This window comes from Boleophthalmus pectinirostris, unplaced genomic scaffold (genome assembly GCF_026225935.1).
Source record: "Boleophthalmus pectinirostris isolate CB_2022bp ecotype Guang Dong unplaced genomic scaffold, ASM2622593v1 HiC_scaffold_18, whole genome shotgun sequence".
In the NCBI taxonomy this organism is placed as follows: Eukaryota; Metazoa; Chordata; class Actinopteri; order Gobiiformes; family Gobiidae; genus Boleophthalmus; species Boleophthalmus pectinirostris.
The window spans coordinates 44,090,966-44,118,052 of NW_026571133.1; the positions used below are offsets into that span (position 1 = coordinate 44,090,966).

General features: G+C 45.2%; 2 protein-coding genes across 3 annotated transcripts; one reads left to right on the forward strand and one right to left on the reverse strand.

The window, feature by feature from the left end:
* Window positions 1-940: 940 nt before the first annotated feature.
* LOC110172453 (serine-threonine kinase receptor-associated protein) lies at window positions 941-10,389 on the reverse strand. The gene is made up of 9 exons (XM_020938324.2): window positions 9,936-10,389; window positions 8,631-8,766; window positions 6,624-6,705; window positions 6,454-6,526; window positions 6,162-6,261; window positions 5,724-5,861; window positions 3,800-3,936; window positions 3,091-3,240; window positions 941-1,392 (listed from the first exon to the last, which is right to left on the reverse strand). The coding sequence occupies exons 1-9, from the start codon at window positions 10,045-10,047 to the stop codon at window positions 1,331-1,333; spliced, it is 990 nt and encodes a 329-aa protein (XP_020793983.1). The 5' UTR covers window positions 10,048-10,389; the 3' UTR covers window positions 941-1,330.
* Window positions 10,390-11,331: 942 nt separating this feature from the next.
* LOC110172431 (protein bicaudal D homolog 1-like) lies at window positions 11,332-26,998 on the forward strand. Of its 2 annotated transcripts, XM_055153603.1 has the most exons (12): window positions 11,332-11,553; window positions 15,907-16,119; window positions 16,580-16,732; window positions 17,203-17,507; window positions 17,694-17,823; window positions 18,220-18,711; window positions 19,412-19,590; window positions 19,855-19,893; window positions 20,051-20,375; window positions 21,748-21,942; window positions 23,767-23,918; window positions 24,777-26,998. In XM_055153603.1, the coding sequence occupies exons 1-12, from the start codon at window positions 11,332-11,334 to the stop codon at window positions 25,528-25,530; spliced, it is 3,159 nt and encodes a 1,052-aa protein (XP_055009578.1). In that variant the 3' UTR covers window positions 25,531-26,998. The 2 variants fall into 2 exon arrangements, with proteins under 2 accessions (XP_055009578.1, XP_055009579.1); XM_055153604.1 differs by lacking the exon at window positions 19,855-19,893.
* The last annotated feature ends 89 nt before the right edge of the window (window positions 26,999-27,087 follow it).

Sequence of the window (27,087 nt, forward strand, 5' to 3'; positions counted from 1 at the left end):
GTACCAGATTGTAGCATCAGTGCTCATTTCCACCAGTAGTCCTTGGGCAGGTTGATTGATTGATTGTATTTAACTGACCTTTTCTACCAACTGTTTTGAATCGAATTTATTCTTTTGCCATTTTTTCATTTTTCTGTTGATTACACTGTACTTTGCTGTGAAATTGCTGGGTTTCAGATGACATCACAGCATTCCAATATTATGTAATATAGATGGGTACAGCTAAAATTAATGTTATTCAACTGGACATTTTTGTTGTAATACTGTGGTCAATAATAGAAATTAGGAGGGTCCATATTTGGGAATTTACCTTTCCGATATTTCATGGCAAAGTACAATGTAAACAATAGGAAAAACTGGCTCTTGCCCCCATCTGGGAGTATGACGTCATCACATTCTAGAATCTGAAAACTCAATAACTCGAAGGTAAATTCACAAATGTTGAACCTGATCATTTCTATTAGTGACAAGACCAAAGAACATTAATAATAATAGTAATAATATTATTATTATTATTTTAATACATGGCGTTTTAACAATATTAATTTCCTCTGCCCTGCCTGTTGTAATATGATTGGCCTATAGAATGTTGTGATGTCATCTGAATCCCAGCAATATTTGAACACAATACTCAAATGAGGTACTTTAATATGATTTTTCTCTACTGGGAGGTCAGTCTGATTCATCTGAGACAGAAAAAAGCAAACCACATGAAGCATAGGCCTAATGCATTCATGCTTCTTTTTACAGCAAATCCTCCACAAAGTAGTCTAACTGAACACAGTCCATCCAATATGAGTTTGTTATTTACTTATTAAATTCTCTATTTTCCCAATGCCCCATATTATCATGCTACTATGCAGAGAACTACTTTATATCCTATGATATACTTTAATCACGTGTGCAACAGAGAGTAAAGTTCATTGACCACTGAACACAATTACGATGCATCACTCCATTTTATTAATCCAGGAACAAAACTGACAAAAAGCCAAAACCAATGGGACAAGCCTCAAGTAAAAAACATTGCTTTATGTCAAAACAATTAGTACTGGACACATCTGAGCAGCGAATCCTCAAAGCAAAGTTACAACTGAAAGTAATGCAGCGTTATGCCGTCTTCTTGGAACTCTGACGTCAAAGACAAATTGGTCCAGCTCTTAAATAAAACTAAACGCTAAAGGAGCATGTTCGGAGGCTGAGATGGGGAATCTGAGTCTTGTTATCCCAGAGAGAAGGTAACCGCGCTCCACAGCTCTATAGCTCCACGCTGCAGCCACACAATGAGTCGTCCCCTACTGTCCCTCCTCCTGTCCGTGTGTGGGTGTCTTCAGGCTTTGACCTCCGGCGGTGCTGTGTAAATCTGTTCGTTGTTGTCAGCTCCCAGGTCCTCTGCAGAAAACACAGGTCGTCAAGCACACGGGTGATTCATCATAATCACCAGGGAAACATAATGCCAGATCACTTAGCAATGACCCCCATTCACACATGTGCCAGTCTCAGAACATTGCCTACTTGGGTGGGGACTCCCTAAAAGTTCATCATTCCGTCCAGAGCAGGACTTTGACAACAATGGTAATCTATTTTTAATCACTGTTTTCCTATTCACCTAAGCTGCCAAGTCTAAAAAAAATCTGCTGCCAATTTGTGTCAAGCTGTGGTTAAGCTCGCAAATGTTGCTTTTTGACTATATATTTTTTCACAGTCAGGTTAAGGTTAAGATCAGCGTTAGGAACATGAATGCCTATGTTTAGTTTTTTAAGATGTATTTTTCTACATAAAGCTTAAATACAGTTAACTAATACATTTATTTATCATTTAACAGATCACAAAAATACTGGCAATGCCTCTGAACTTTAATATTTGACTGAACTAAACTCCCATCCCCATGGAAAATACACCACACAGCAGTTATTTATTTTCTGGATGAAAAGCAAAGTATTTAGGGAGCCCTGAGAATGGAATGTAACCATGTATCATAGCAGTAGTACTGGCAATTTTCTGGCTTTATACACATAAGTCTCCCTCACATATTCTGTGTTATTTACTCGGGAAACTGCCAATCAAATATGCAGGTGAATCAGTTCTGGCTTTGTTCACACATGATGCTGTTCTGGCTAAATGCAGGAAAATTCCCAGTTGGAGCTGCATGTGTGAAAAGGTGAAAACAGGCTTTAGTCACATGTATCACTTACGCCTCACACTAGAGCTCAACAATTTGGGAAAAATACTGATCCTGAGGGAAATTCAAGATTATTACAGATTAGATTATATAAGTATCTCTCTCTCTCTTTCTCTACAATATTGTGATTCAATTTGAGAATTAAACACAAATACAGACTGAAATCGGCCTAAGAACTGACAGGACATTTCAGAACAATACATATATTTTGTGGTGGTATGTGGAGGAACACATTAGAGCCAATGTGTGATTTGCTAATCACGTCCATTCAAAATGATTTTGATTTGATTGCGATTAATCTCTCTGTCGACCTCACACTGTAAACTTTACAGGGCAGATGTAGGAGAAAGTCCCACAGGCATCAGGGCATTTCAATCAGTGTGGTTTTAGTTAATACCAGTGATTAACTGTTGTTGATAGTTCATCCATGTCTGTTTACATTCAGTGGCTCCCTTTGGATTGCGTTAGGTAGTTTATATACATAATAAATGTACTACTGGGCTGTAAGCATAGACTGCATGAAGAGGCCTATGGTTGTGGGTAACAGTAGAAATGGAATAACCACTCGGTAGCAGCTCAAACAAGTGTAAATGGTAAGTGAGGAACTGAATGGGGTGTTAAGTATTTTTACTTTTATTTTTACTTCCTTTGTAACCACACAGTTATTTTTGTAAATGTGTCGGCTATATACAGTTTTTATAAAGTTTAAAAAACGCTACAACAGTCACAACTGAACCTGTGTTGCCAATGCGCACACACACAGCACACAAAGCACGCAGCACGCAGCGCGCACACACACAAATGCACACAGGACACAGCACACAGCACACAGCACACAGCCACACACACGGCACACTCAGCACACACACACACACAGAGGAGATAGTTGCAGTGTGTAGTTCTCTCACCTGGCAGCACACACTTCCACAGGCCATAGGTCTTGCCCACAGCGGTCTGCCACAGCCTGAGCGTGCCGTCCTCTGAGCCGCTGGCATACAGCTCCCCGTCTGGACTGAAGCGCACACAGTGCACCGGGCCAAAGTGGCCCTTGTACGACTCTGTAACACACAACATTACATCAGCTTCAGTCAGACACATAGAGTCAGACCAGTGTGCCACAGGTGGAGGGTATGATGAAAATGCATATACGCTGACCAGACTGTGCATGAAACAGTATGGAGTATAGCTGCTCCATACTCCATACTACATACTCTTTCATGCAAAGAAAGAGTATGGAGACTCCGCACTCTGTATAGTTGCTTCAGTCCACCAGAAGGAGGCACTGTACCGAATTTGATTAATGGGGCTGTAGTCAAGAAATTCTTGGACTAAAGCCATGAGGATCATTTAGTCGACATAAAATGGAGCGAGTTAATAGATTGCTTGTTAAACTCCATACAGCTACACTAGAATCAATGGTCAAAAATACTGCCACACATCAGTATCAATAGATCTAAAAGTTCAAATCTCACATTCAAGACATATTCTAAGGTCACTTATTAACAGTGTTCACACGAGGGACCCTACTGTGAAATGGAACTTTAAACTAGCATAGAATAACAAACACATGTCTCAAATCCCTGCCCCTTCAAACCCACTAGTTCCTGGAGCCCTCACCCAGCTCCTCTTTGGTGCTGTAGTCAAACTTGTAGAGCTTGAAGTCTTCTCCTCCGGCCACAAAGAAGTCCTTCTCTGGGTGCAAGGAAGCAGAGTTGATGGGAGCAGGGGCCTCTACACTTTTGATGAGGTCCAGGCTGTGAAGAGAAATACACTGTGAGGAAAATGTCAAATAATACTTTTCAATACTACGGAATAGAATGTATATAGATTTGGATATCACAATAATTAAAAATACTATGTGCTCTTATACTTGTCCTGATAGCTCAGGATCATTCTAAAGACATTTAGGAAAGGTTCTTTTCCATTCTGTGAATGGGACTTTTTTATACCTGCTCAAATGAGTTCTGTATTTTTCGGACTAAGTCACAGCTTTTTCATGGTTTGGATGGTCCTGCGACTTATACTCAGGCAAGACTATATATTAAAATATGTATTTTCACATGCTCGTTATTTTCACATTGACAGCCTCGAGAAGCTTTAGTCTTGTGTGTCAGTATCTGCTGCTCCTGTTCCTCCTGTACCACTGTCACTTGGCTCTACTGCACATGTCTCCTGCAGAAAGAGCCTCTGTCCTGTCTGTATCATGTCAGTCTTGTAGGATTTGAGCCGATTTCAAACTCCTGAGGACAGGGATAGGTGTATGGATCAGGTATGAGTGGATGGGCGGCTACTGAAGTTTGAGACATTTCTTCTCATCATTTACTCGTCACCTGCATCTAACACATCTGGATCATTAAGTATCCCACTCACTAATGTTCATTTAGCATCAGAACTTATTTTATGACATGTCAATAAACTCTTAATCATATTCTGCAGATTACAAGCTGCAAGTAGTGAAATATGGTAATTGAGCAGCAGAAAGAAAGTCTGGAAAGTTGTGAGGGACTGTCAAAAAGTGGATATTCTACAAACAAGCAAACAAAAAAACCAAAAACAAATAATAGGCTAAAAGCTAGATTTAGCTAGAGTTGGCGGAGTTGCTAAGAAGTGACAACGAGGTTGAAGAATTCAATGGATTTAGTGATTTGGAGTGAGAAGTACCATATTTTCCGGGCTATTAGATGCGCTCTTAAGCCCCTAACCCCATCAAAAAACGACTGCGCACCCCGCAATCCAGAGCGCCCTATACACAAATCCACTCAGGTGTCCCAGCACGACTTCAATAAACTACAAAGCCGCACCACCCGCAGAACACAAAAACACACACGGAGCAGACAGCGACCGCACAGCAAAACACACCCACAGACACACTCATCACTCCACGCCGACGAGGAACGGAACTGAGGAACGAACCGAAAAAGCGAGTGCAATGTGCCACTTTTAGACACAACTGAACAACTGAGTCACTGCGAACGCTGACAATCCGCTGGTCCCAGACAGCACCCTCCCTACACGCCACAACTGAACAAAGCCCAGAGTCACCGTGAACGAACAAACAAACAAAACCACTCACCCATCACACTGTTGGGTTTCCTTTAAAGTCCAGTGCGGTTTATTTGTGAAAAAAGTTTGAAAATAGACCATTTAATGACAGTGAGCCTTATAATCCAGAGCGACTAATAGCCCGGAAAATACGGTAATTGGTAAACTTGTTATAGTATGTTGTTTATGCAATAGTTATCTGAAGAACTGTTCATATGTTACATTAACATACCAGACGCCTGTTCAACCTGTTCTTCTCTGTTCTATTATTTCTATATAATATTAATACTAAAAAGTATGCTCAGAATACATACATATATAAGGTAAGTGAGATCACTTTGGCCACTGCAGACCAGTAAAAATCAGGTACAGCACCTTTGTTCCCGAATGTGTCTTTATTATGATTTCCTCAGTCATGTGGAAAAAAATTCCATATGACTGAGCCCTAATAAGTGTGACCCAGAGTGTGACCCAGAGTGTGACCCAGAGTGCACTGAACCTGAGCGCGTTGTAGAAGGCGATGGTCTTTCCGTAGGTGATGACCACAATCTCGCCGTCTGCCACATACTCCATACTGCTGACCGAGGTGTCAAAGGACAGCGTCTTCACCTCCTCCATGGAGCCGCGGTCCCACAGCCTACACAGGGGCACAGAACAGAAGAGGGTCAGACCAGGAGAGAGCACAGAACAGGGTGTGTAGTGTAGTGTGGATGTGCATTACCAGTCAATAGTTTAGACACTCTTTTTAATTATAATTCCATACATCTGACTGATATATTTGAAGTTTTCAGTCTGTATCTAAAATGTAGAAAGTAGTAAATGAAGAAAAGAAATAGTGAATCAGAAAATGTGTCCAAACTTTTGGCTGGTTGCATTTGTGTAGTGTTTGTGTAGTGTTTGTGTAGTTGTGTGAGTGGACAATCTGGAAGGTACTGACCGCACAGTTTTGTCCTCAGATGCAGATAGAATCTGCTTGTCACTGTTGCACCACAGCGCCTTCTTGATGGCTGAGGTGTGTCCTGCGATCTCCTGAGGGGCTGCACACAGGGACAGGGACATGGACGGGGTGGGGGCCAGACAGAACAATATTTATTGTGTGTACTTAATGAGGATTGTTCTAAATGTGTTAACATGACAGGCTTAGAGTAGAATTCAGCCTGCCATACTCGTGTTTTCAATAACTGAGATCAAAACAAACAAATAGTGTTTTTTTGTGTAAGAGCTCTTACCGGCCTCTGGACTGCTCAAGTCGTACACACGCAGCAGCTTGTCATTCCCTCCAGTGAGCAGACACGAGCTGTCCTACAAACACACAACACACAACAGTCAGAGCCGTCCTACAGACTACTTCCACCGCAGGCACTGTTACATGAGGTGAGAAAAGCAGTGTGGGGCTGACCTGAGTGAAGCTGACCGTCTTCACGATGTGTTTGTGGGCCAGCGTCAGCACCTCGTCTCCACTCACTGCGTCCCACACTTTTCTGAGGAGAACCAAACCAGAACAAGTCACAAACTGGGACCAACATCCACCAGAACATCCACCAGAACATAAAGCCAGGATAGCAAGAGGGGCTCCGTGCTTAGAGCATCTGCACATGGGCCCAAATTTTAAGTGAGATTGAGATTAAGTCATGTCTATTCATTTGTGTTTTTTTCAGAGGGCCTGTATTTGATTTCAAAATGTGAGTCAGAAACACAGTTTGAACTTTTTCCTTTCTGCCACTGTGATATTGCACCGTAACTAGTGTTGTCACAAAACTAAAACTTCAAACTCAATTTCAGTACTAAAAGCTGCCACACTACAGGATTTTCTTCTATTTTTAAACGTGCAACAAAAAGCACACCACAGACACGAGGAGAAACTTATGAGACTTAAAATCTGCAGCTTCACCTCGATTTGTGCGCTGTAAACGGACACACATGAAGAACTACTCTCACCTGTTTACTGTATAAGAACGCCTCAAACCGGTTTAATAGCGTGGTTTTTTGGACTGGATGTCAATATTTGTGGAGGACAATTTCTACGGATAATGTGGATGAGATGCTGCACTTTAAATTTACCACTTTACCAGAGGTGAGTGATAAAGTCTTTATTTTTGCTATATCCCAAGTTTGTATATTGCATCTCTGTGTCCGTCAAGTCATTTCAAGTCTTTAAACCAAAGTACCAAATATAGTTTAGATTTCTGCAATTACTAAATTTTACTTAAAAAGTCGTGGTATATTTAAGTGAGTATTTATATAAGAACTGTAGAAATGCAAATTTTTCCTTTTTAAATGTCTTTACAAGATTTTTGTGTGAATCATTACAGTTAGAACAGAAAAAATTCTGATTGAAAAGGGCTTAATTATTTTGTCATGTAGTTTGCACTGAAACGGAACAATTATGTTCTGTGTATTTCCCTGTTTTATTGTATTGTACTGTATAGGGCGCCTTCCTCAGGAGGTGTTCCGGGCATGTCCCACCGGAAGGAGGCCCCGGGGAAGACCCAGGACACGCTGGAGGGACTATGTCTCTCGGCTGGCCTGGGAACGCCTCGGGGTCCCCCCTTGCACGAGGAAGTGTCTCGGGTGAAGGAGGTCTGAGAGTCCCTGCTTAGACTGCTGCTCCGGATAAGCGGAAGAAAATGGCTAGATGGATTACTGTATTGTACTATATTGTACTGTATATTACTGTATATTACTGTATTGTACTGTATTGTACTGTATTGTACTATATTGTACTATATTGTACTGTATATTACTGTAATGTACCGTATATTACTGCATTGTATATTACTGTAGTACATTTGAGGATACCATATCACAGTATTTCAGTTTTCAGTTACATCCAAAGTAACAACTAGAAGTGGGAGGGATGTTCCAGTTTGTTCCTGTAAAATGAAGCACCACATTTATCAACTGTAAAGAGAAAAGTATTTTCTAAAAACACTTATATTTTTAGAAGCATCAAGTCTTCTCAAGTCACAGGCCTCAAATCCAAGTCCCAAGTCATTGAGCTTCAAGTTCAAGTCGAGTCCCGGGTGTTAGTCCATTTTATCAAGTCATGTCTCAAATCCTAAAAATAGTGACTAAAGTCTGACCTGTGCTTTTGACATTTGTTTTAGTTTCAAGTAGTATCTGCTTTTGGATATTTCTGACAACCCTAAGGGCAGCTGTGACTTTTCACCACCGAATGTGAATGAATAATGTATGAAATTGTGAAGTGATACAGAGCATATAAAAAAGTGCATTGCCTTGTATTTGTATTAACCTGCTAAGTGTCCTAAAGTTATTGCCATCATCCAAAATATCGTTTAGTAATTCTGATGATTTCTTATTGAAAAGCTAAGACCAAAACTATTCAAGACTTTCAAATCTAAAGCTCTTAAACGTGGTCTTGAGCAGATAAAGGGGGCAGACTCACGCTGTGAAGTCGGCCGCAGCGGTTGCTGCTTTGGTTGCGTCTGTGTTCAGGGTGGCTCCCCAGACTGCTCCTTTGTGACCCAGAAACGTGCCAATCCAGTCCCCTGTGTCTCCTTGGCGCAACATAGGCTTACCATCTGTAACAGAGCAAGCACACAAGGGTTCAAAAAGTCTGACTTTCAAGGCCATTTTAGCCTTAAACATCCTAAATTACATAAGATTCATTCTAGTGAGCCTTAATGCCCGATGTAAACTGACTGCAAGTGTGGTGCAGTATGGGACTCGTGTGTAGTTATTAAAACCCATGCAGCCTGCCACACTGACCTCTGAGGAGTACAGGTGAAACCGCACTGCTTTGGTCAGATACACAACTACGAAAACTTCTGTGTGTGTAACAGGCAATCTGTAAGTAACCTGCTCAAAGTATGTACTGCACCACACTTGCAGTCAGTGAAAATCCGGCATTAGCCATGTTAAGATGTTGTTACCTCCTCAAATACACACCTGGAGTTGTGTTTTGTTTCATTCACACATTTATTAGTCTGCCTACATCTCCAAAGCTCAAAATGCCCTGTTCCACCTTGTGATGTCATGTAGTGGTAATTTTCAAGTTAACAGCTATTTTCTACTTTTAGTTCAGTAGAGATTAAACATTCCAGGGCTGAAATCATCTAAATGATTCTAGCGAAGGGGTATGGAGTTTAAAAGCACAGTGCAGCACTACCTGTATTAGTATGAGACGTCACAAGGTGGAACTGAGTGTTTTCAGTTTGAGAGAAGAACTCAGTCGAAAAATGCAGGATTTGTGTGTTTATCATGTGTGAATGAAACCAACACATTATACATAGATCAGAAATAGCGTAATATGAGCCCTTGAAGTCATTACTTCTGGATCAAACTGATGCAGCAGTTATTCCAACATTGAGGACATCTCACTGGCAGAAGAGAGCTTAAAAGTGACTTATCTCTTTTGACAGTTGTCAGTCCTCAGACTGGACCAAGTGAATGACTTCAGAGTGTTGGGGCATTAGTTTGTCTTACTCTGTAGTGTGTAGTACAGCTGTGTGTGTGTCTGTGTGGTATCTGAGCTGAAGGCTTTGACAGGACCACTAGAAAATATATTTGGCAAGAATGTGTCATGAGGCTACCCAAACCCACCACTCCCGATCCAAGCCCAGTCCCGTTTTCATCCGCATGAATCGGGTGACGTTGAGCCCGTAGACTGTACGGTCTATTGTTGAGCCCCGTTAATAGTAGCGGCCCCGGGCCGGTGCCGTGGTGCCGGTGCCGTGGTTCTGGGACTTACCCTTGCAGGCGCTGATGAGAAAGTATCCGTAGGCAGTGATTCCGCTGAAGGCCAGGTCCACCACAGGCCGAGTGTGCCCGGAGCAGGTGAGCGGGGTCTGTCTCATAGCCATGGCCCTATCAGAGGCTCGTTCCGCGGCTGACAGCGCACACGGACTAGCGGGGCTAGCGGAGGCTAGCGGAGGCTAGCGGGGGCTAGCGGGGGCTAGCGGCTAACGGCTACGTGACAGGGACCGCGGAGAGAAGAGGCAGCCGCTCGGTGAGGCGGATCTAAAGGCTGTGGTGTGGACTCTGCTCAGGTCAATAAACACAGTCCTTTAGTTTTCTGGAAAAACAGCTCGTGTGGACGGCTAACGTGCTAATAGCTACAACATTGCAACTAACTAGCAACGTGCGCAGCGGCGGAGCTCCGCGGCGGAGGTGAGGCAGCGGCGGCGGCGTGACGTGAGCGGCAGCGGCCTCTGCCCCGAACCCCTCCACAATAAAACACCTGGACCATGGAGCTAGTAGAAGAACGGACGGCCACAGACTGTCCATTAAGCGCTGTCTGACCACTAAACGCGTGTTTTTTAGGTTGGGCAGGCAAGTAAAGCCAGTGCCTACAGTAAAGAACAGGAAATTACAGAAACTTTACAGAAACTCTGCAGTCCGTGTCCAGAAGCCTTTGGGACTGGACATCAAGCGCCTGGTCAGTGCGCAGTTTCCCCTAAACATTTGCGCAGTAGTTTGCAGTGATGATGCCACAGGGACCTGCTCATTATAGAAGTGGAACTGGTGAGGACCGTATACTGTCTGTGGTCAGGACGCGCTTTGTTTTATTCCCTCAGATTCATTCATTGGCGAGGCGCATTTTTCCATTTATCAGGCCAAATGTGCCACAAAACAAAACTTGAAAAAGTCCAGCTCTAACAAAATTCAATAGTCAGTATTTTATTAACTGGATCTAAGTGAAACTGGACTCATTAAGAACAAAATATGGATGTTTAGGCTACGGTATTTAATATGAACATACAAATGCCAAAAAGTTACCCGACACACGGGCTCTCATTTCATCTCCGCAGCACACACAGTCCCTGGCCCACACCACCGGCCCAGAACACCCAACCAGAGTGGTGCGCACATGCGCCAGCAGGGGTCGCTGCCACAGAGACGCGCTGCGAGTGGAGATGTCCCTGTCTCCACACCGGTGAATAAGCAAAAACAGACCGGAGGAAGGATGCTCGTGGCCGTGTCCAAAGGCGGTGTCCTGCGCGCACTCTCAGCATCACGGAACCATGACACGGCTGTGTGCATCTGTGGCGACGCCTTTGTTCTCCTTTTGCTCTCTGCGCTTTAACTAACTTTGGCTTTCTTCATCCTGGGACCAGGGCAGGCCACAGGGACCGAGGGAGGGGGCGATGGCTGCGGGGGGAGCGGCATGTGGCGGGGACACCTCGGAGCACTGTCGGGCCGACGTGGAGCGCCTGACACGGGAATTGGCGGAGGCCAACCGCGAGAAGATCCGGGCGGCGGAGTGTGGACTGGTGGTTCTGGAGGAGAACCAGAGTTTGAAGCAGCGATGCGCGGAGCTGGAGGCCGAGCAGGAGGCGCTGAGGCTGGAGCTGGAGCAGCTACAGGAGGTAGGACATGGGCTCGGACAGTTCTTAACAAACACAAGTTCATCAGATAAGTCACCGATTTAACATAAAAAAGCCTAATTACCAGAGACCTCAACACGCCGCATACACAGTCTATATTCTATTAGCTTACTGAGCCTGGGTGCTTATAATAATAAAACCTAGGCCATTCTGTGTCTGTGCAGTGACAATAGGCAGTCCCACAGCGCCGCGGCGAGGGGTGTGTGTGTGTGTGTGTGTGTGTGTGTGTGTGTGTGTGTGTGTGTGTGTGTGTGTGTGTGTGTGTGTGTGTGTGTGTGTGTGTGTGTGCGCGCGCGCGTGTGTGTGCGCGCGCGCTTCATGAGCTGATGTATCTGATGGGGAGTGTTCTGATGAAAAATGCATCCGTGCTAAAAACAGAAGCTTACTCCACAAGGTCACGTGACAGAGGAACATGCTTCAGTCTGACTGCTGCTCACAGACAGGTTAAGGCCACTTCACAAGTTTACTATGTAAAGCTGCTGTTATAGTGGAGCTGTTAAGGACCAAAATAGTGCTCATTTGTTCACTTTTATGGTACAAGCATGAAACTTTGCCAGATTAGTAACATCCCTAGGACCAACATTTCTGGATGTGGAACCAAGCCCAAGTCGACCCTGGAGACGAGTACCATGCATGTCACATAATGGCTGACATGGAAACAAGGCTGGGAGCTAAATTATTGCTTAAACTGCCTTTTTTGGAAAATAATGTTAAATAATCATATAGGTAATAAAGAAGAATATGTATTCTCAAGATACTAGCTACTGCAGAGCGGTTTCAATGCCGTTTTTAAAATGAAAGTAAAAATGAAATCACAAAAAGATATTTGCTACCAAACTAATGGTGTTTTTTTTAAAGGTGCATTGTGTAACTTTTCTGGTCGCCATGGAGATGTTATTGCTTGCTGGAATGTTCCACAGTATGGTATTAAACATTTCTATCTCCATGGAGACTAAACCAGACCAAGTTACAGGTCAGATCTGTGGATAGGCGACCCGCTCACAGTCAGAATGTTTGTTTTTCTAGGTATTTTTGAGCAATAAAACCACCTGTGATTGAATACATGTAAGGTAGATCTGTTTAATGTCATACTGTGGAACATTCTAGGCAGAGCAGTAACATATCCATACTAACAAGCAGGTGACAGACCCCCAGTCAAAAAGTTACACTGTGCATCTTTAATAGTATTATTTACTCTTTCTAGTTTCTAGCTTTTTTTTTTTGGTAATCTTAGAGCAAATTAGGTAAATTTGCTAAATAATCTGATCAAAAATGTGTAAAAATGAGTGTGTGTGAACTCTAGTGACCTCTGTGGTATCAAGTACTATGTGACATCACACAGGACTGCCCTGATTACAGCCTCTTGTTTCTGTTTACAAAACCCTGGCTATGAGGGGGAGTTTGTCCTGTGGATACCTGTCACACTGTTCCTTATACCCCATAGCCCCGCCCATCTCTCCTTTCACTCTCTTCTTTAGTCCTCCAGGTAACTCAGTTTATCAGATCTATTTGAAATGTGTTTGTGGGTGGAGTTTAGGTGTTTAGTCCCACTTTAAGGCAAATGTAAAACATAGTTTTGTGTAGGTTTGATTTTCTATCTTCATTTCTCTCTCCCTCCTCTTTGTTTAGTCTATATTTTCAATGGTTCAATCAGCTCTTTGGTCTTCCTTTAAGTTTCCTGGTTCAAATGGTGAAAAAACTAATCTGTGAATAAAAGTACAGTTACATAGCAAAACATCTACTCAATTACAAGTACTACTGCGAAACTTGTACTTGAGTCAAAGTATAAAGTACACATATAAAAATCACTAACTACACAAGTGACTAGTATTTAAGGCTTTGTACATAAAACTTGAAGCTGACTTAAGTTTCTTTAATTCAGTCTTGTTCTGGACGTTACGGCTGCTTGTTACCATGGAGATTTCATTGCGTTGCCTGAAATATTCAGCAGTATACATTTATTTATGTAACCTTAATTTTATTTTAGGTGTTTTTATTGCTCAAAAATACCTTGAAAAAACATGAATTCTAATTGTGAGTGGGGTCACCTCTCCATAGATCTGACCTGTAAACATGGCCTGGTTGTGCCACTGGCTTGTCTCCAAGGAGATAGAAAAGTTTAATGCCATACTGAGGAAGAATATAACATTGCCATTATTGCTCCCAGCAGAAAAGTTACATAGTACATCTTTAATATTACTAACAAATTTCTGCCCAAAAAATATCTGCATTAATATTAGAATTGCCAGTGTGTAAATGATCTTGCATTTGATTATCCTTACCATAATGAATGAATGTTACATTAGCAACATCTGTGCTTAAATTTTCTTTTAAGGGGTCACAGTGATGAATTTAAATTTTGCATGTGCCACGAATAAACCACAATCATCACCAAATTAATTCACCCCCCTCCCAAAACACATCACAGTATCATAATAACAATAATGACAAGAGCAGAGGTGGACAGTTCATTCCAGTAATCCCACACCAGACTGAAAACACCTAAGAAATTGTGAAAATGGTGATTTGGGATTATGACAAAATTAAGGCAAGATCTGACCAGGTTTTGTGATGGTGTCATATTTTCATTGTGATCTCTCAATGTGGAATGAGCTGTAGATATTCAGACTATAATTTAATCTAAAGAGGAGGTTCTGTTCACACCTGTACTACAGTGAGATATGGATTGTAATAAAGATATAAACCCATTATTAAGACCACAAATTTACTATGTTTTAGCTTCAAATGTTAAAATAAAGTCTAATTAAAAAACTAAATGCTTAAACTGCTGAAATGTTTTTTTTTGTTTTTTTTCTTCTCATAATGTGAGACGGCTATGTAAAGGCTATGTAAAAGGACAATGCAATTTAACGTCTTTAGGTTCACAATGTAATTCTGTAATTTCCAGTGGAAGGTGAGATACTTGCTTGTCTCCATGGAAATGTTATTGCTTTGCTTTCACCATATGACATTAACCTTATCCATCTCCCTGGTGACATGAGACCCTGCTAAATGTAAGAATATATGTATTTTAGATATTTGAGCAATAAACACATTTTCAATCCTTAACTGAATAAACACAAGACTGGTATGTTTAATGCCATACAGTGGAACATTCCAGCCAAAGCTGTAACATCTTCATGAAAGAAGCAGGTTGTGGACCCCCCACCAGAAAAGTTATAATGCACCATTAAGAATTTTAGAATTTTAAGACACCAGATCTGCCCAGCCCTGCAGACTGGGTATGGAAGTGTGATGGCAGTCACTGGTTAGGACAAGTGGCAAAGGACACATTCTATGATCTTAAAAAGTGTGGATGCAGAAGCCTGTGCTGGGTGATGCAAGTGTCCAAAGACAAATTTGGCGTGTACAGGTTCATGCAAATGTGGCAGCAGCTGCACTTAGAGCACTTTGAATAAGTTTACTGATTTAAGGTAGATCTCTGTTAAGTGTTTGGGGTTAAGCCTCGCTTCCATGCAGCATTTAATTATCATTATGAACCATGATATGGCACTTACAGATCTTTAGAGATGGTAAAATGTGTTTTGTTATCAAAAACCCAATAAATATGGCTCTGAAAGATAAAATATTGTATTAACTTGGATTTCAGCCACAGGGAACCCACACAACCCTTACATTCTCGAGGAAAACGATCATGTGACTGCCTTAATGCTTTGGAGTTTATGAAAAATAGTTGTTCAACATTACAAAATGGATAACTAAACAAATTAGACTGTAAGAAAGGGATTATGTAGTATTTTTTAAGTCAGACTCATTTTCATATAGTCCATTTTTTGACATGTCCAGTTCTCAGCTCCGGTGCTGAATTAGACTTGGTTCCATATCCAGAAATAATAGTCCTGGGGGTGTTACTAATCTAGCAAAGTTTCATACTTGTACCATAAAAGCTAGAAGAAGTTATTGGTTTACCTGGATTAATTTACAGTATAGTATAAATGTATTTATTTCCATGGAGACAAGCACTTGACGTCAGCCGCCAGGCCAAGTTAATGAATGAATCAATGAAATGCACTGTGTGTTCAGTGTCACTTTACTACATGATATTGAAGAAACAGCATTATGGATACTGGCCTCTGCTCCTGTTGAAAGAGGGACAGGAAAAAGGTCTAAAGGCAATTGGCTGATGATTTTTGCATTTGATTATTGTGACCATTCAAATGTGTTTGATCAATTTTGTTTTTTTTAGGCTGTACCAACAGGCAGAATGAATCCATGTTACAATGGCTCTGGTGTGTTTACTGCCCAAGGAATGTTGTTGTTATCATGAGGCAAACAGCTGTCATGTGAGTCTGAGCAGCCTGTGTTTGTGAGCAGGCTTTCAGTCAGGCCTACTCCACCCAGCGCCGAGTGGCCCAAGACAGTGAGAGCAACGAGGAGAGCCTGCTGCAGGAGTCTGCCTCCAAAGAAGCATACTACATGAGCCGCTTGCTGGAGCTGCAGCTGGAGCTCAAGGAGGAGAGGGCCAGTGCAGCCGGCAGCCAAGCTGACAGGCAGCAGCTCAGGGAGACTGTGCAGGAGATGCGAGAGGTGGGGCCAACCACACACACATGTACACACAGACACAAACACAACCAGGTACCACATACACACGCACACACACAAACGCGCACACACAAACGTGTACACACAAACGCGTACACACACTCTTCTGTTTTCATTTAACTGAACTTGATATGCCAAAAAGTATATTCAAATACTGCAATAACATCATTATCACAATACAAAACATAGTTATCAAAGATTGCATACTTTTCTCATATTATGCAGCCCTAGATCCAACTACATACTTCCTGGACAACACACACATGCCTTGTCCTGCTCTCTGTGACCTCCTCAGTCTGCTCTAGTATTGCTTCACTAAATAATTTCTTAATCAGTAAGTGTTCTAAATGAGCCACCGGATCTCAGAGTAGTTTCTTCCTTTCTCAGTTGCCTACACATCAAATAGAGTTCAGACTGATGGTTCCATGTTGTGTTCTGTGCACAGAAGAGTCAGGCCCTGGAGCTGCAGCGAGTACGGCTCACAGAGGAGCTCCAGGAGGTGAAGCAGCGAGAGGCCAGACTCCTGCAGGACTACAGTGAGCTGGAGGAGGAGAACATCTCACTGCAGAAGTTAGTGGCCACGCTCAAGCACAACCAGGTACCACATACGCAAGCACACACACACACACACACAATCAGGTACCACAAACACACATGTTAAAATCAAGACAGAGGAATCAAACTTCAGCTGGAGGAGCTGGAGGAAGTGTCTGAGGTGAAGGAAGTATGGGAGTCCCTGCTTAGACTGCTGCCCCTGCAAGTCGGCTCCGGACAAGTGGAAGAAAATGGATGGATGGAATCAAACTTTCATTGAATGGAGAGAAAAGCTCACTTCTTTCCCTCCATAAATGGGCAAAGAACTTCCCACTGCATGTGTTTAAAAAACAAAGCTGTGAGCAGTATTTCTTCTTTGGCTAGTTAAGTTACATAGGCCCTGTGATTGGACAATGGTTGGAGTTTTTGAACTCTTATATTATTGTAAGAAATGTAAAGTGTGTGCGTGTGTGCGTGTGTGTGTGCGTGTGCATGTGCATGTGTATGTGCATGTGCATGTGTGTATGTGTGCAGGTGGAGTTTGAGGGCTTGAAGCATGAGCTGAAGGTGGTGGAGGAGGAGGCGGAGGTGCTGCAGGGCCAGCTGCAGGACGCGCTGAGGCTGAGGGAGCTCTCTGAGGGTCAGCTGGAGGAAGCTCTGGAGGCCCTGAAGAGCGAGAGGGAGCAGAAGAGGCTCCTCCGTAGGGAGCTGCTGCACCACCTCAGCATGTGTGACGTGGCCTACACCGGCTCAGCGCACCTCCTGTTCACCTCTGCCCCCCCGAGTGGAGCCGGCACCCCCAACACCCTGCTGTCCCCCTCCTCTGAGGACCCCAACAGGTGAGCTCTGTCCCCTTACTCTGAGGACCCCTGCAGGTGAGCTGACTCTCTGTGGCGAGAGTTTGACTCCCTCCTCCCCTCAGCCCTCAGCTCCCTATGCCCTCATGGGTGAGGATGCTCAGATGGAGGCAGATGATTGTGTGCTGTTTAACTGGGGTCCTGTTTCTAAGGTGTGCTTGTGTTCAGGTGTAACGGTCTTGTTCTGAGTGGGGCAGGGGCACCTGCAGCTCCTCTGCACTGCTCCAGCAGCTCCTCCACTCTCCACTCAGAGATGAACCTCACAGAGATCCAGAGGCTGAGACAACAACTGCTCACGGTCAGTACAGAGGAGGTTTCAGCACTGCTTTTCAGGGTAGTATCATACCTCATACAAAAGCATGCTCACCCACTGTGCTTTTGAATTCATTTATTTTTTGAAAAATTCTGACATGTCCAATACCTATTGCAGCCACAGTACACAATGCAGTGGAGAATATGGGCTGAGAGTATATATTATTATGTAGTAAGAAAGACACAGACAGTCCACACTGTGCTCTTTAACTGGAGATAATATTAAAATATTTACAAATAAACATGCACTATTATTGATCAAAATATCCAGTAAACCCAAATCCTCACATTTAGTGTTACTTCAGTGTTCAGGGTTGGACTTCAGCTTCAGCCTGTGTCTTGCCTCATGCTCCTGCTCCTCTCATGCTGCTGTTGTCTTCAGGTGGAGCAGGAGAAGGTGGCTCTCCTGAAGAGCTTACAGGAGTCTGAGGCCCAGCTCATACACACACAAGGGGCCTTGACAGAGCAGCATGAGTGGGCTCTGCATCTCACTCAGAGAATGACTGCTCTGCACCACCCCCAGCACGAGGAGACCCACTGTGACACAGCCCAGCTGCACCAGGAGGCCCACAGCAGCAAAGATCCACTGCAGCATGAGGCCCATGGCAGCAAGCTCCCACTGAACCAAGAGGACAATGCAGGCACCAGATCTGAGCTAAGGTTGGACTCTTTGAGCTCACAGGGGTTTTCCCAGCAAACCTCAGGGCTTGAGGTCCTGCAGTTCAAATACCGCATGGCAGAGAACGAGATGGTGGAGCTGAAGGCCGAGCTCAGATGTTTAAAGGACAAAATGTCTCAGAGTGAGGAGAGGTCTGAGGACAGGCATGGTCAGCTCCAGAGACTTGAGAAGAACTGTCAGGACGCACAGGAGAAGGTAATGCCAAATTCCTGTGTCTAAAGGTCCTATATTGCACAAAATTGCCTCTTGTGAACTTTTTGTGTTGCTTCCTCAAAAACGTACCTGGTGTTTATTATTAGTCTGTCAACATCTCCAAAGCTCAAAATGCTCTGCTCCACCTTGTGATGTCATGTAGTGGTAGTTTTTAAGTTGACCTTTTACATTTTGTTCAGCAGAGATTGGCAAATCCAGCGCTGAATTCATTCAAATGATCCCAGTGAACGTGTGTGGAGGTTAAAAACACATTGGGGCACTTCCTGTATTACCACATAACATCACAAGTGTTTTCTGCTTGAGAGAAGAACTCAGCCTAAATATGCAGCGTTTGTGTGTATAAAAAAGTGGACTAAGTTAGTGTGATGTCACCCACAGATACAGAGAGAGGGGCCACAATATTCCAGTGTAAGTCAATAGGAATCAGTAGCAGCCAGAAGCACTCGCATGCAAACTTCCTATTTGGAATGACGAGTATGTTAGCTATGTCCATTTATATACAGTCTATGGTAAAACATGAGTAAATGAAACAACACACAACTCCAGGTACATTATACCTGGAGCCATTATAACATAGATCAGAAAATAGTGTAATATGGGCTTATTAATTGGAATTGTGCTGACAGAGCACCAGTATTTTCTTTTTTTTTCATTTGTAAAGAACTCGTGCTTTGAATGGCAGATTTCACGGTTGGAGCTGGAGTTGAAGGCGGCGTCTTCTTTGGCTAATGACAGAGAAGGGGCTCTTACCGCGACTCAGGAGGAGCTGCTGACGCTGAGTGAGGAGCTGGCTCAGCTTTACCACCACGTGTGCCTATGCAACGACGAGACGCCCACCACCGTCATGCTCGACTACTACAGGTCCCTGCACCTCACAGCCCCGAGCACCTCTCAGTCACTACACTCCCACAGCCCCGAGCACCTCTCAGTCACTACACTCCCACAGCCAAGCCCACCTGTCACTCCATACACTCCTACACCTTTAGGTCCCTGCACCTCCACAACCCAGAGCACCTCTCAGTCCCTGCACTCCCACAGGCCACTGCTCTGTAACACCATGTGACTTTTCAGACAGGCTTGCTGTCTGTGCAGAGATTCTCACTTTTGTCTCCTTATGTCTCCTAGTTCAGTCCAACCCGATACTATAAGGCCCAGCAATTCAAGGTGAAATTTTGTTCTAGGGATGGGGGTGTATCGACATGTTGGACACAGTGGGACAGGCTGTGGGCACTGAGGGACAGGTTGTGGACACAGAGGGGCAGGTTGAAGACTGATGGACATGGTGTAGTGTGGACAAGACACTAACAGACTTGTGTTACAGACAGGGCAGGGGTCTGCGAGGTCTGAGTGCCACGCTCAAAGCCATGTCTACAGACAACAGTAAAGTGCTGCTTACACCGCGCCTTGCTCGGCGGCTCATGGCAGCGTCTGCAGGTAGTCGTCGGGAGTCCCGCAGCCCCCCAGTGTCCCCTTCTAAAGAGCCCCTGTCCAGAGAGGAGGGATCTTTATCCAGGGAGGAGGGCCCCACCTCAGCCAGCAGTGGCTCCTCATCCTCCTCTTCCTCCTCGTCACCTGCTCCAGACCCTCCTGCAGAGCTACGCCGAGAGCCCAACATCCAGCACCTTTGCGCCCTCATCAGAGAGCAGGTACCCCACCCACCTCGTCAGAAAGCAGGTACCCCACCCACCTCGTCAGAGAACAGGAACCCCACCCACCTCATCAGAGAGCAGGTACCCCACCCACCTCATGAGAGTAGGTGCCCCACCCACCTCATCAGAGAGTACTTACCCCACCCACCTCATCAGAGAGCAGGTACCCCACCCACCTCATGAGAGTAGGTGCCCCACCCACCTCGTCATAGAGCACTTACCCCACCCACCTCATCAGAGAGCAGGTACCCCACCCACCTCATAAGAGTAGGTGCCCCACCCACCTCGTCAGAGAACAGGTACCCCACCCACCTCATCAGAGAGCACTTAACCCACCCACCTCATCAGAGAGCAGGTACTCCACCCACCTCATCAGAGAGCAGGTACCCCACCCACCTCATCAGACAGCACTTAACCCACCCACCTCATGAGAGTAGGTGCCCCATCCACCTCATCAGAGAGCACTTAACCCACCCACCTCATCAGAGAGCAGGTACCCCACCACACCTCGTCAGAAAGCAGGTACCCCACCCACCTCGTCAGAGAACAGCAACCCCACCCACCTCATCAGACAGCAGGTATCCCACCCACCTCATAAGAGTAGGTGTCCCTCCCACCTCATCAGAGAGCAGGTACCCCACCCACCTCATCAGAGAGCAGGTACCCCACCCACCTTATGAGAGTAGGTACCCCACCCACCTCATCAGAGAGCAGGTACCCCACCCACCTCGTCAGAAAGCAGGTACCCCACCCACCTCGTCAGAGAACAGGAACCCCACCCACCTCATCAGACAGCAGGTATCCCACCCACCTCATAAGAGTAGGTGTCCCTCCCACCTCATCAGAGAGCAGGTACCCCACCCACCTCATCAGAGAGCAGGTACCCCACCCACCTCATGAGAGTAGGTACCCCACCCACCTCATGAGAGTAGGTGCCCCACCCACCTCATCAGAGAGCAGGTACCCCACCCACCTCATGAGAGTAGGTACCCCACCCACCTCATGAGAGTAGGTGCCCCACCCACCTCATCAGACAGCAGGTGCCCCACCCACCTCATCAGAGAGCAGGTACCCAACCCACCTCATCGAGAGCAGGTACCCACCCACCTCATCAGAGAGCAGGTACCCCACCCACCTCATCAGAGAGCAGGTACCCCACCCACCTCATCAGAGAGCAGGTACCCCACCCACCTCATCAGAGAGCAGGTACCCCACCCACCTTATGAGAGTAGGTACCCCACCCACCTCGTCAGAGAACAGGTACCCCACCCACCTCATGAGAGTAGGTGCCCCACCCACCTCATCAGAGAGCAGGTACTCAACCCCTCATCCTGCATACAGTAGTAGTGACAGTGCATTTCCCGTGCAGGTGAAGTACCTCCAGCGAGCGGTGGAGCGCTCTCAGCAGCTGTTCAGGCAGAGGGCTGCAGCTCGGGAACTCGCTCCGCTCATCGACAAAGATAAAGAGACCTGCCTGGAAGAACTGCTCAAGCTCAAGTCTCTGCTCAGCACCAAGAAAGAACAGATCGCCACACTACGACTGGTGCTCAAGGCAAACAAGCAGGTACATCACACTGCGACTGGTGCTCAAGGCAAACGAGCAGGTACACCACACTGCGACTGGTGCTCAAGGCAAACGAGCAGGTACACCACACTGCGACTGGTGCTCAAGGCAAACGAGCAGGTACATCACACTGCGACTGGTGCTCAAGGCAAACGAGCAGGTACACCACACTGCGACTGGTGCTCAAGGCAAACGAGCAGGTAAACCACACTGCGACTGGTGCTCAAGGCAAACAAGCAGGTACATCACACTGCGACTGGTGTAGGGTGACCAGAATTTCAAAATTTCAAACATTTCAAAACTGGGACATTCCTTTTTTTTGGTGGTGGTAATAATAAAATTGTGAAACGACACAGCAATTAAAGAAAACTGTTATGCAGAGACCATTCATGACGAACCTTTGAGTCACTTTAGACACATTTTCTTTGTATTTTGGTCGTTTTAAGCAGCGTTTCGGTATTTTACCTAAACACATGACAACTTATGCCTCTCTTTATTATTATAAAGTCAAATTGGTCAAAAATAAGGACACCAGGGAGATTTCTTGTATGAAATTGGGACAAATCAATGGTTTTGGATAAATCTGCAGTAGCAGTAGTCAGTAGTCAGTAGTAGTAGTAGTAGTAGTAGTAGTAGTAGTAGTAGTTTATTCAGTCATTTCTGCACTGCACAACAAAAAACACTGACTCCATGACCCCATGGATCATGACCAAAAGGGTTTAGGCTGAAATAAAAAAGTACCTATAATGCCAAACTCTATTAACCAATGACAGAATTCCAAGAAAAAAAGCAGCATATGAACAACAAATTTGATTTTACAATTTCACTTACTCCTTACTGTATATATAAGAGACAAAATATAAAAAAAAAAAAAATACATTCAAAATTTAATGCATAATTCACTCATTTCAGAGCTCTATATCTTTCAAAACATAACGTTTTTTCTCTTTTTTAAAGGCTTCTACAGTGTTAGACCTTTTAAATCAGGGGTGTCAAACTCATTTTGGTCCGGGGGCCGTATCCAACCTACTTTGATCCCAAAGGTGCCGGATCAGAAAACTCATGTCATATAAACCCCAAAAATAACAATAAGTTCAAATATTTGTGCAGAGAAATGTAAATCTATTACAGAAATCTTTTTTAATTGATGAACTCTTTCTTATTATAATATTATAACATTATGAACAACCTGAAACTTTAAGAAAAATTCAATTTCAACATATTACAACATATAAAATATTTTAGTAGAAAATCACCCAAGGGCCACATTAAAGGTCTTGGAGGGCCGGATCTGGCCCCCGGGCCTTATGTTTGACACCTGTGTTTTAAATCATCACTTGTTCCATATACTCACCCCTCGAACAGAAATACAATCACTTTTTTTCTTAGTTCTTATCTTCTTTTTTTTTTTTAAGACGCCAGGCACAAAATGAATTGTTTATGATCGTATCAAATTAAAAGGTAATGTTAAAGAAAAGCAGGTGTTTGGTTCATAGTCTTGTTTACTTGTGAAGACAGTGGCTCTAGTCTTCTAGGTATTTCTCTAAGATTTGATTTTTATATTCTTTTTTGAAGTGCACCAAGTTAGTACAAGCTTTGATATAGTCATCTAAGATATTCCATAAGTCTGCTCCATGTCTGCTAACACACGTGCTTTTGAGAGTGGTTCAAGAGAATTGTTTTTTAAAAATTCATTTTCATCTCAGCCACACCTTTGACCCTCTGCCCAGTATCCATGTTCTTCGTCCTCTGCACCGACCCTCTACAAAGACATTGTACTGGTCATGTGATTTTGACACCAATCCTCTGTTGATTGTTGTGCAGACTGCGGAGAGCGCACTCACAAACCTGAAGAGTAAATATGAAGCAGAGAAGTCTTTAGTGACGGACACCATGACCAAACTGAGGAACGAGCTGAAGGCCCTCAAAGAAGACGCGGCCACCTTCTCCTCACTCCGAGCCATGTTTGCCACCAGGTAAAGGACATGAACACCACCTCTGGCTGAACACACCTCCATCTGAACACACCACCTCCACCTGAACACAACACCTCCACCTGAACACACCACCTCCATCTGAACACACCTCCACCTGAACACACCACCTCCACCTGAACACACCTCCATCTAAACACACCACCTCCACCTGAACACACCACCTCCACCTGAACACACCACCTCCACCTGAACACACCACCTCCACCTGAACACACCACCTCCACCTAAACACACACCTGAACACACCTCCACTGAAACACCTCCACCACACCACCTCCCCTGAACTGACACACCACCTCCATCCCTGAACACACCACCTCCATCCTAAACACACCACCTCCCCCTGAACACACCACCTCCCCCTGAACACACCACCTCCATCTAAACACACCACCTCCCCCTGAACACACCACCTCCATCTAAAACACACCACCTCCCCCTGAACACACCACCTCCACCTGAACACACCACCTCCCCCTGAACACACCACCTCCGCCTGAACACACCACCTCCACCTGAACACACCACCTCCACCTCCACCTGAACACACACCTCCCCTGAACACCACCTCCCCTGAACACACCACCTCCCCTGAACACACCACCTCCACCTGAAACACCACCTCCGCCTGAACACACCACCTCCGCCTGAACACACCACCTACACCTGAACACACCACCTACACCTGAACCACCTCCATCTGAACACACCACCTCCGCCTGAACACACCACCTCCGCCTGGACACACCACCGCCCTCTGAACACACCACCTCCGCCTGAACACACCACCTCCACCTAGACACACCACTTCCACCACTGTCCTCTCTGTCCCCCCAGGTGTGATGAGTATGTGTCCCAGTTGGACGAGATGCAGAGACAGTTGGCAGCAGCAGAGGACGAGAAGAAGACTCTGAACTCTCTGCTGAGGATGGCCATTCAGCAGAAGCTGGCTCTGACGCAGCGTCTGGAGGACTTGGCTTTTGATCAAGAGCAGAGCAGGCGCTCCCGGGGGACCAGACTGAGCGGTGGCAAACCTTCCCCAAAAGTGAGCCCCCCAACCTCAGTCCCATCCTCCTCTGCATCTCAGCGACCATCCTCAGCTTTGACTCCAGGCAGCTGTCCGCCTTCAGGCCTTACAAGCCCCTCAGCGGCGCTCCCAGAATGTGTGTCCAGTACCCCCCCTCCTAGCCCCGCTACAGCCTCCACAGACCTGCCCCCAGCCCTAGAGACCCCCTCATCCCCCTGCAGCCCCCTGTTGGCCCCTATCAGACCCGCCTCCTCCCAGTGGACTGTGGGTGTGCGGACATTTGTGCTCAACTCTCACAGTTTCAATGTCAGTAGGTCCCCTGTGGGCCCACGCAGTTCTCCTCTGTGCAGGTCGTACGGTTCAGACAGGCAGGTGCCCTCAGTGCCCTATCACCCCCCCACCTCAGGGCTCCGCCGCTCCACATGGATCCCCCCAGCACGAGCACGGCCCCTCTACACTGTGGGTCACTCCTCTGTGCTCTACAGCAGCCCCTCCTACAGTCACTCTACTCACTACACCCCCTTGTACCCCAGGGCCTATGGCTCCTATCGGCCCCGACACTAACCTCTGTCCCTGAGGCGTCCCCTGTTCTGTGCCTGCACTGGGGTCCATGCTCTGTTCACTGACTCAGGGATTCTACAGAGGAGCACAAGGCCACCATCTGTCCCGGGTCAGATGTCCACATGTCCCACATGTCCCTGGCATGGACACAATCTGGTCCTGCTCAGGAGGACTGCCTGACACAGCCTGAATGTGATCATTCTGAGCAAACTGTGGCAGAGGTGTGTCCACAGGATGGTGGTCCCAGCACCGGTCTGTGTGGGCGGAGAGACTTGTAAGAATGTAATACAGAAGATCTAGAGAGAGCTACAGTAAGCTCTGCAAAAGTGCCTTCAAACATAAATGAACATATCACTGTCTCATGAGACACACTTGTCCTAACAGCACACACCACAGTCACATGTTTGTGTTACAGATCACACACAGCTTTGCTCCACACACGTCACGTACACTCCTCGTGCACACTCTAGCTTTAACTCCTGACTGCACTCCCTGTGCACCTCTGTGTGGAGAGAACATGCACTGGACCTAACTCCCGCTGTGACCCCTGCTGCTCCTCACACCTGATACTGATCAGGTGTTGTGCCTCACCTGGAGCAGCTCAGGATGGCTCTCCTCTCTGGCCTCAGCCTCACCTCACCCTGCAGGGTCACAGGGTCATACGTCAAAGGGTCAGAGGGTGCAGAGGGCTAGCCTTACTTTGCCCTCATGGGTTTACTCCACGTTCATTAAAAACTACATCTAGAGGCTTTATTACTTATTACAAGGCTTTTATAGGACCTCACGAACTCCTCACTCACACCAGACCCTGTGTAAACCCGTGTAAATCCAGAACATTCAAACCTGTTTCATTCAGAGAGCCTCGTAAGCGCCCTCTGGAGGGAGACACAGCACAGCGAAGGAGGGACATGTAGGGTTGGGCTGACTACTACTTCTACTTGACTAAATGTACCAAGCTGAGCCGGTAATTGTGCTGGTACATGCACATAGTGCAGGTGTGTGGTCCACTACACATGTATGCCAGTGCCCTGTGCATCCATAGTCATTTAAACGAGGACGTGGCATGGCACCTACAGAAGCTCTCAGAATGAAGTCTTCTGTTTGATCTGTCGAATATCTGACCCAAACACAGAATTCTTGCCAACAGTCTTCGTTATTAGTTTTGTTCTTTATCAAAAACATTCCAGAAAATGTTCACAGACAAAAGCATAAAACATCTTTAAGCTATATGATTTGTGTAGAAAAGCAAAGATGTATAACAGCTTTTTTTTATAGAAGGTGGGTAGTACTCATTTACTCAGTTATACATTTAGTCAAGTAACTATTATAAAGACATTGTATTTTCCTAGTAGCATACTCCTACTTGAGTAATGTACACTTTCTTGAGTAAGGTTGTGCCTCCTCTTCACACTGAGTGACAAAAGCTTTATATGACAATATGAAATGATTTGAACATTTGTGTTTCTTGCAGCTCCTTCACAGATAATTTAGTTTGTCTCATTTTTGTGTTTGTCCTTTGAAATGATCAGATTTTTTTTTTTTGCATTATTTCATGTTGTG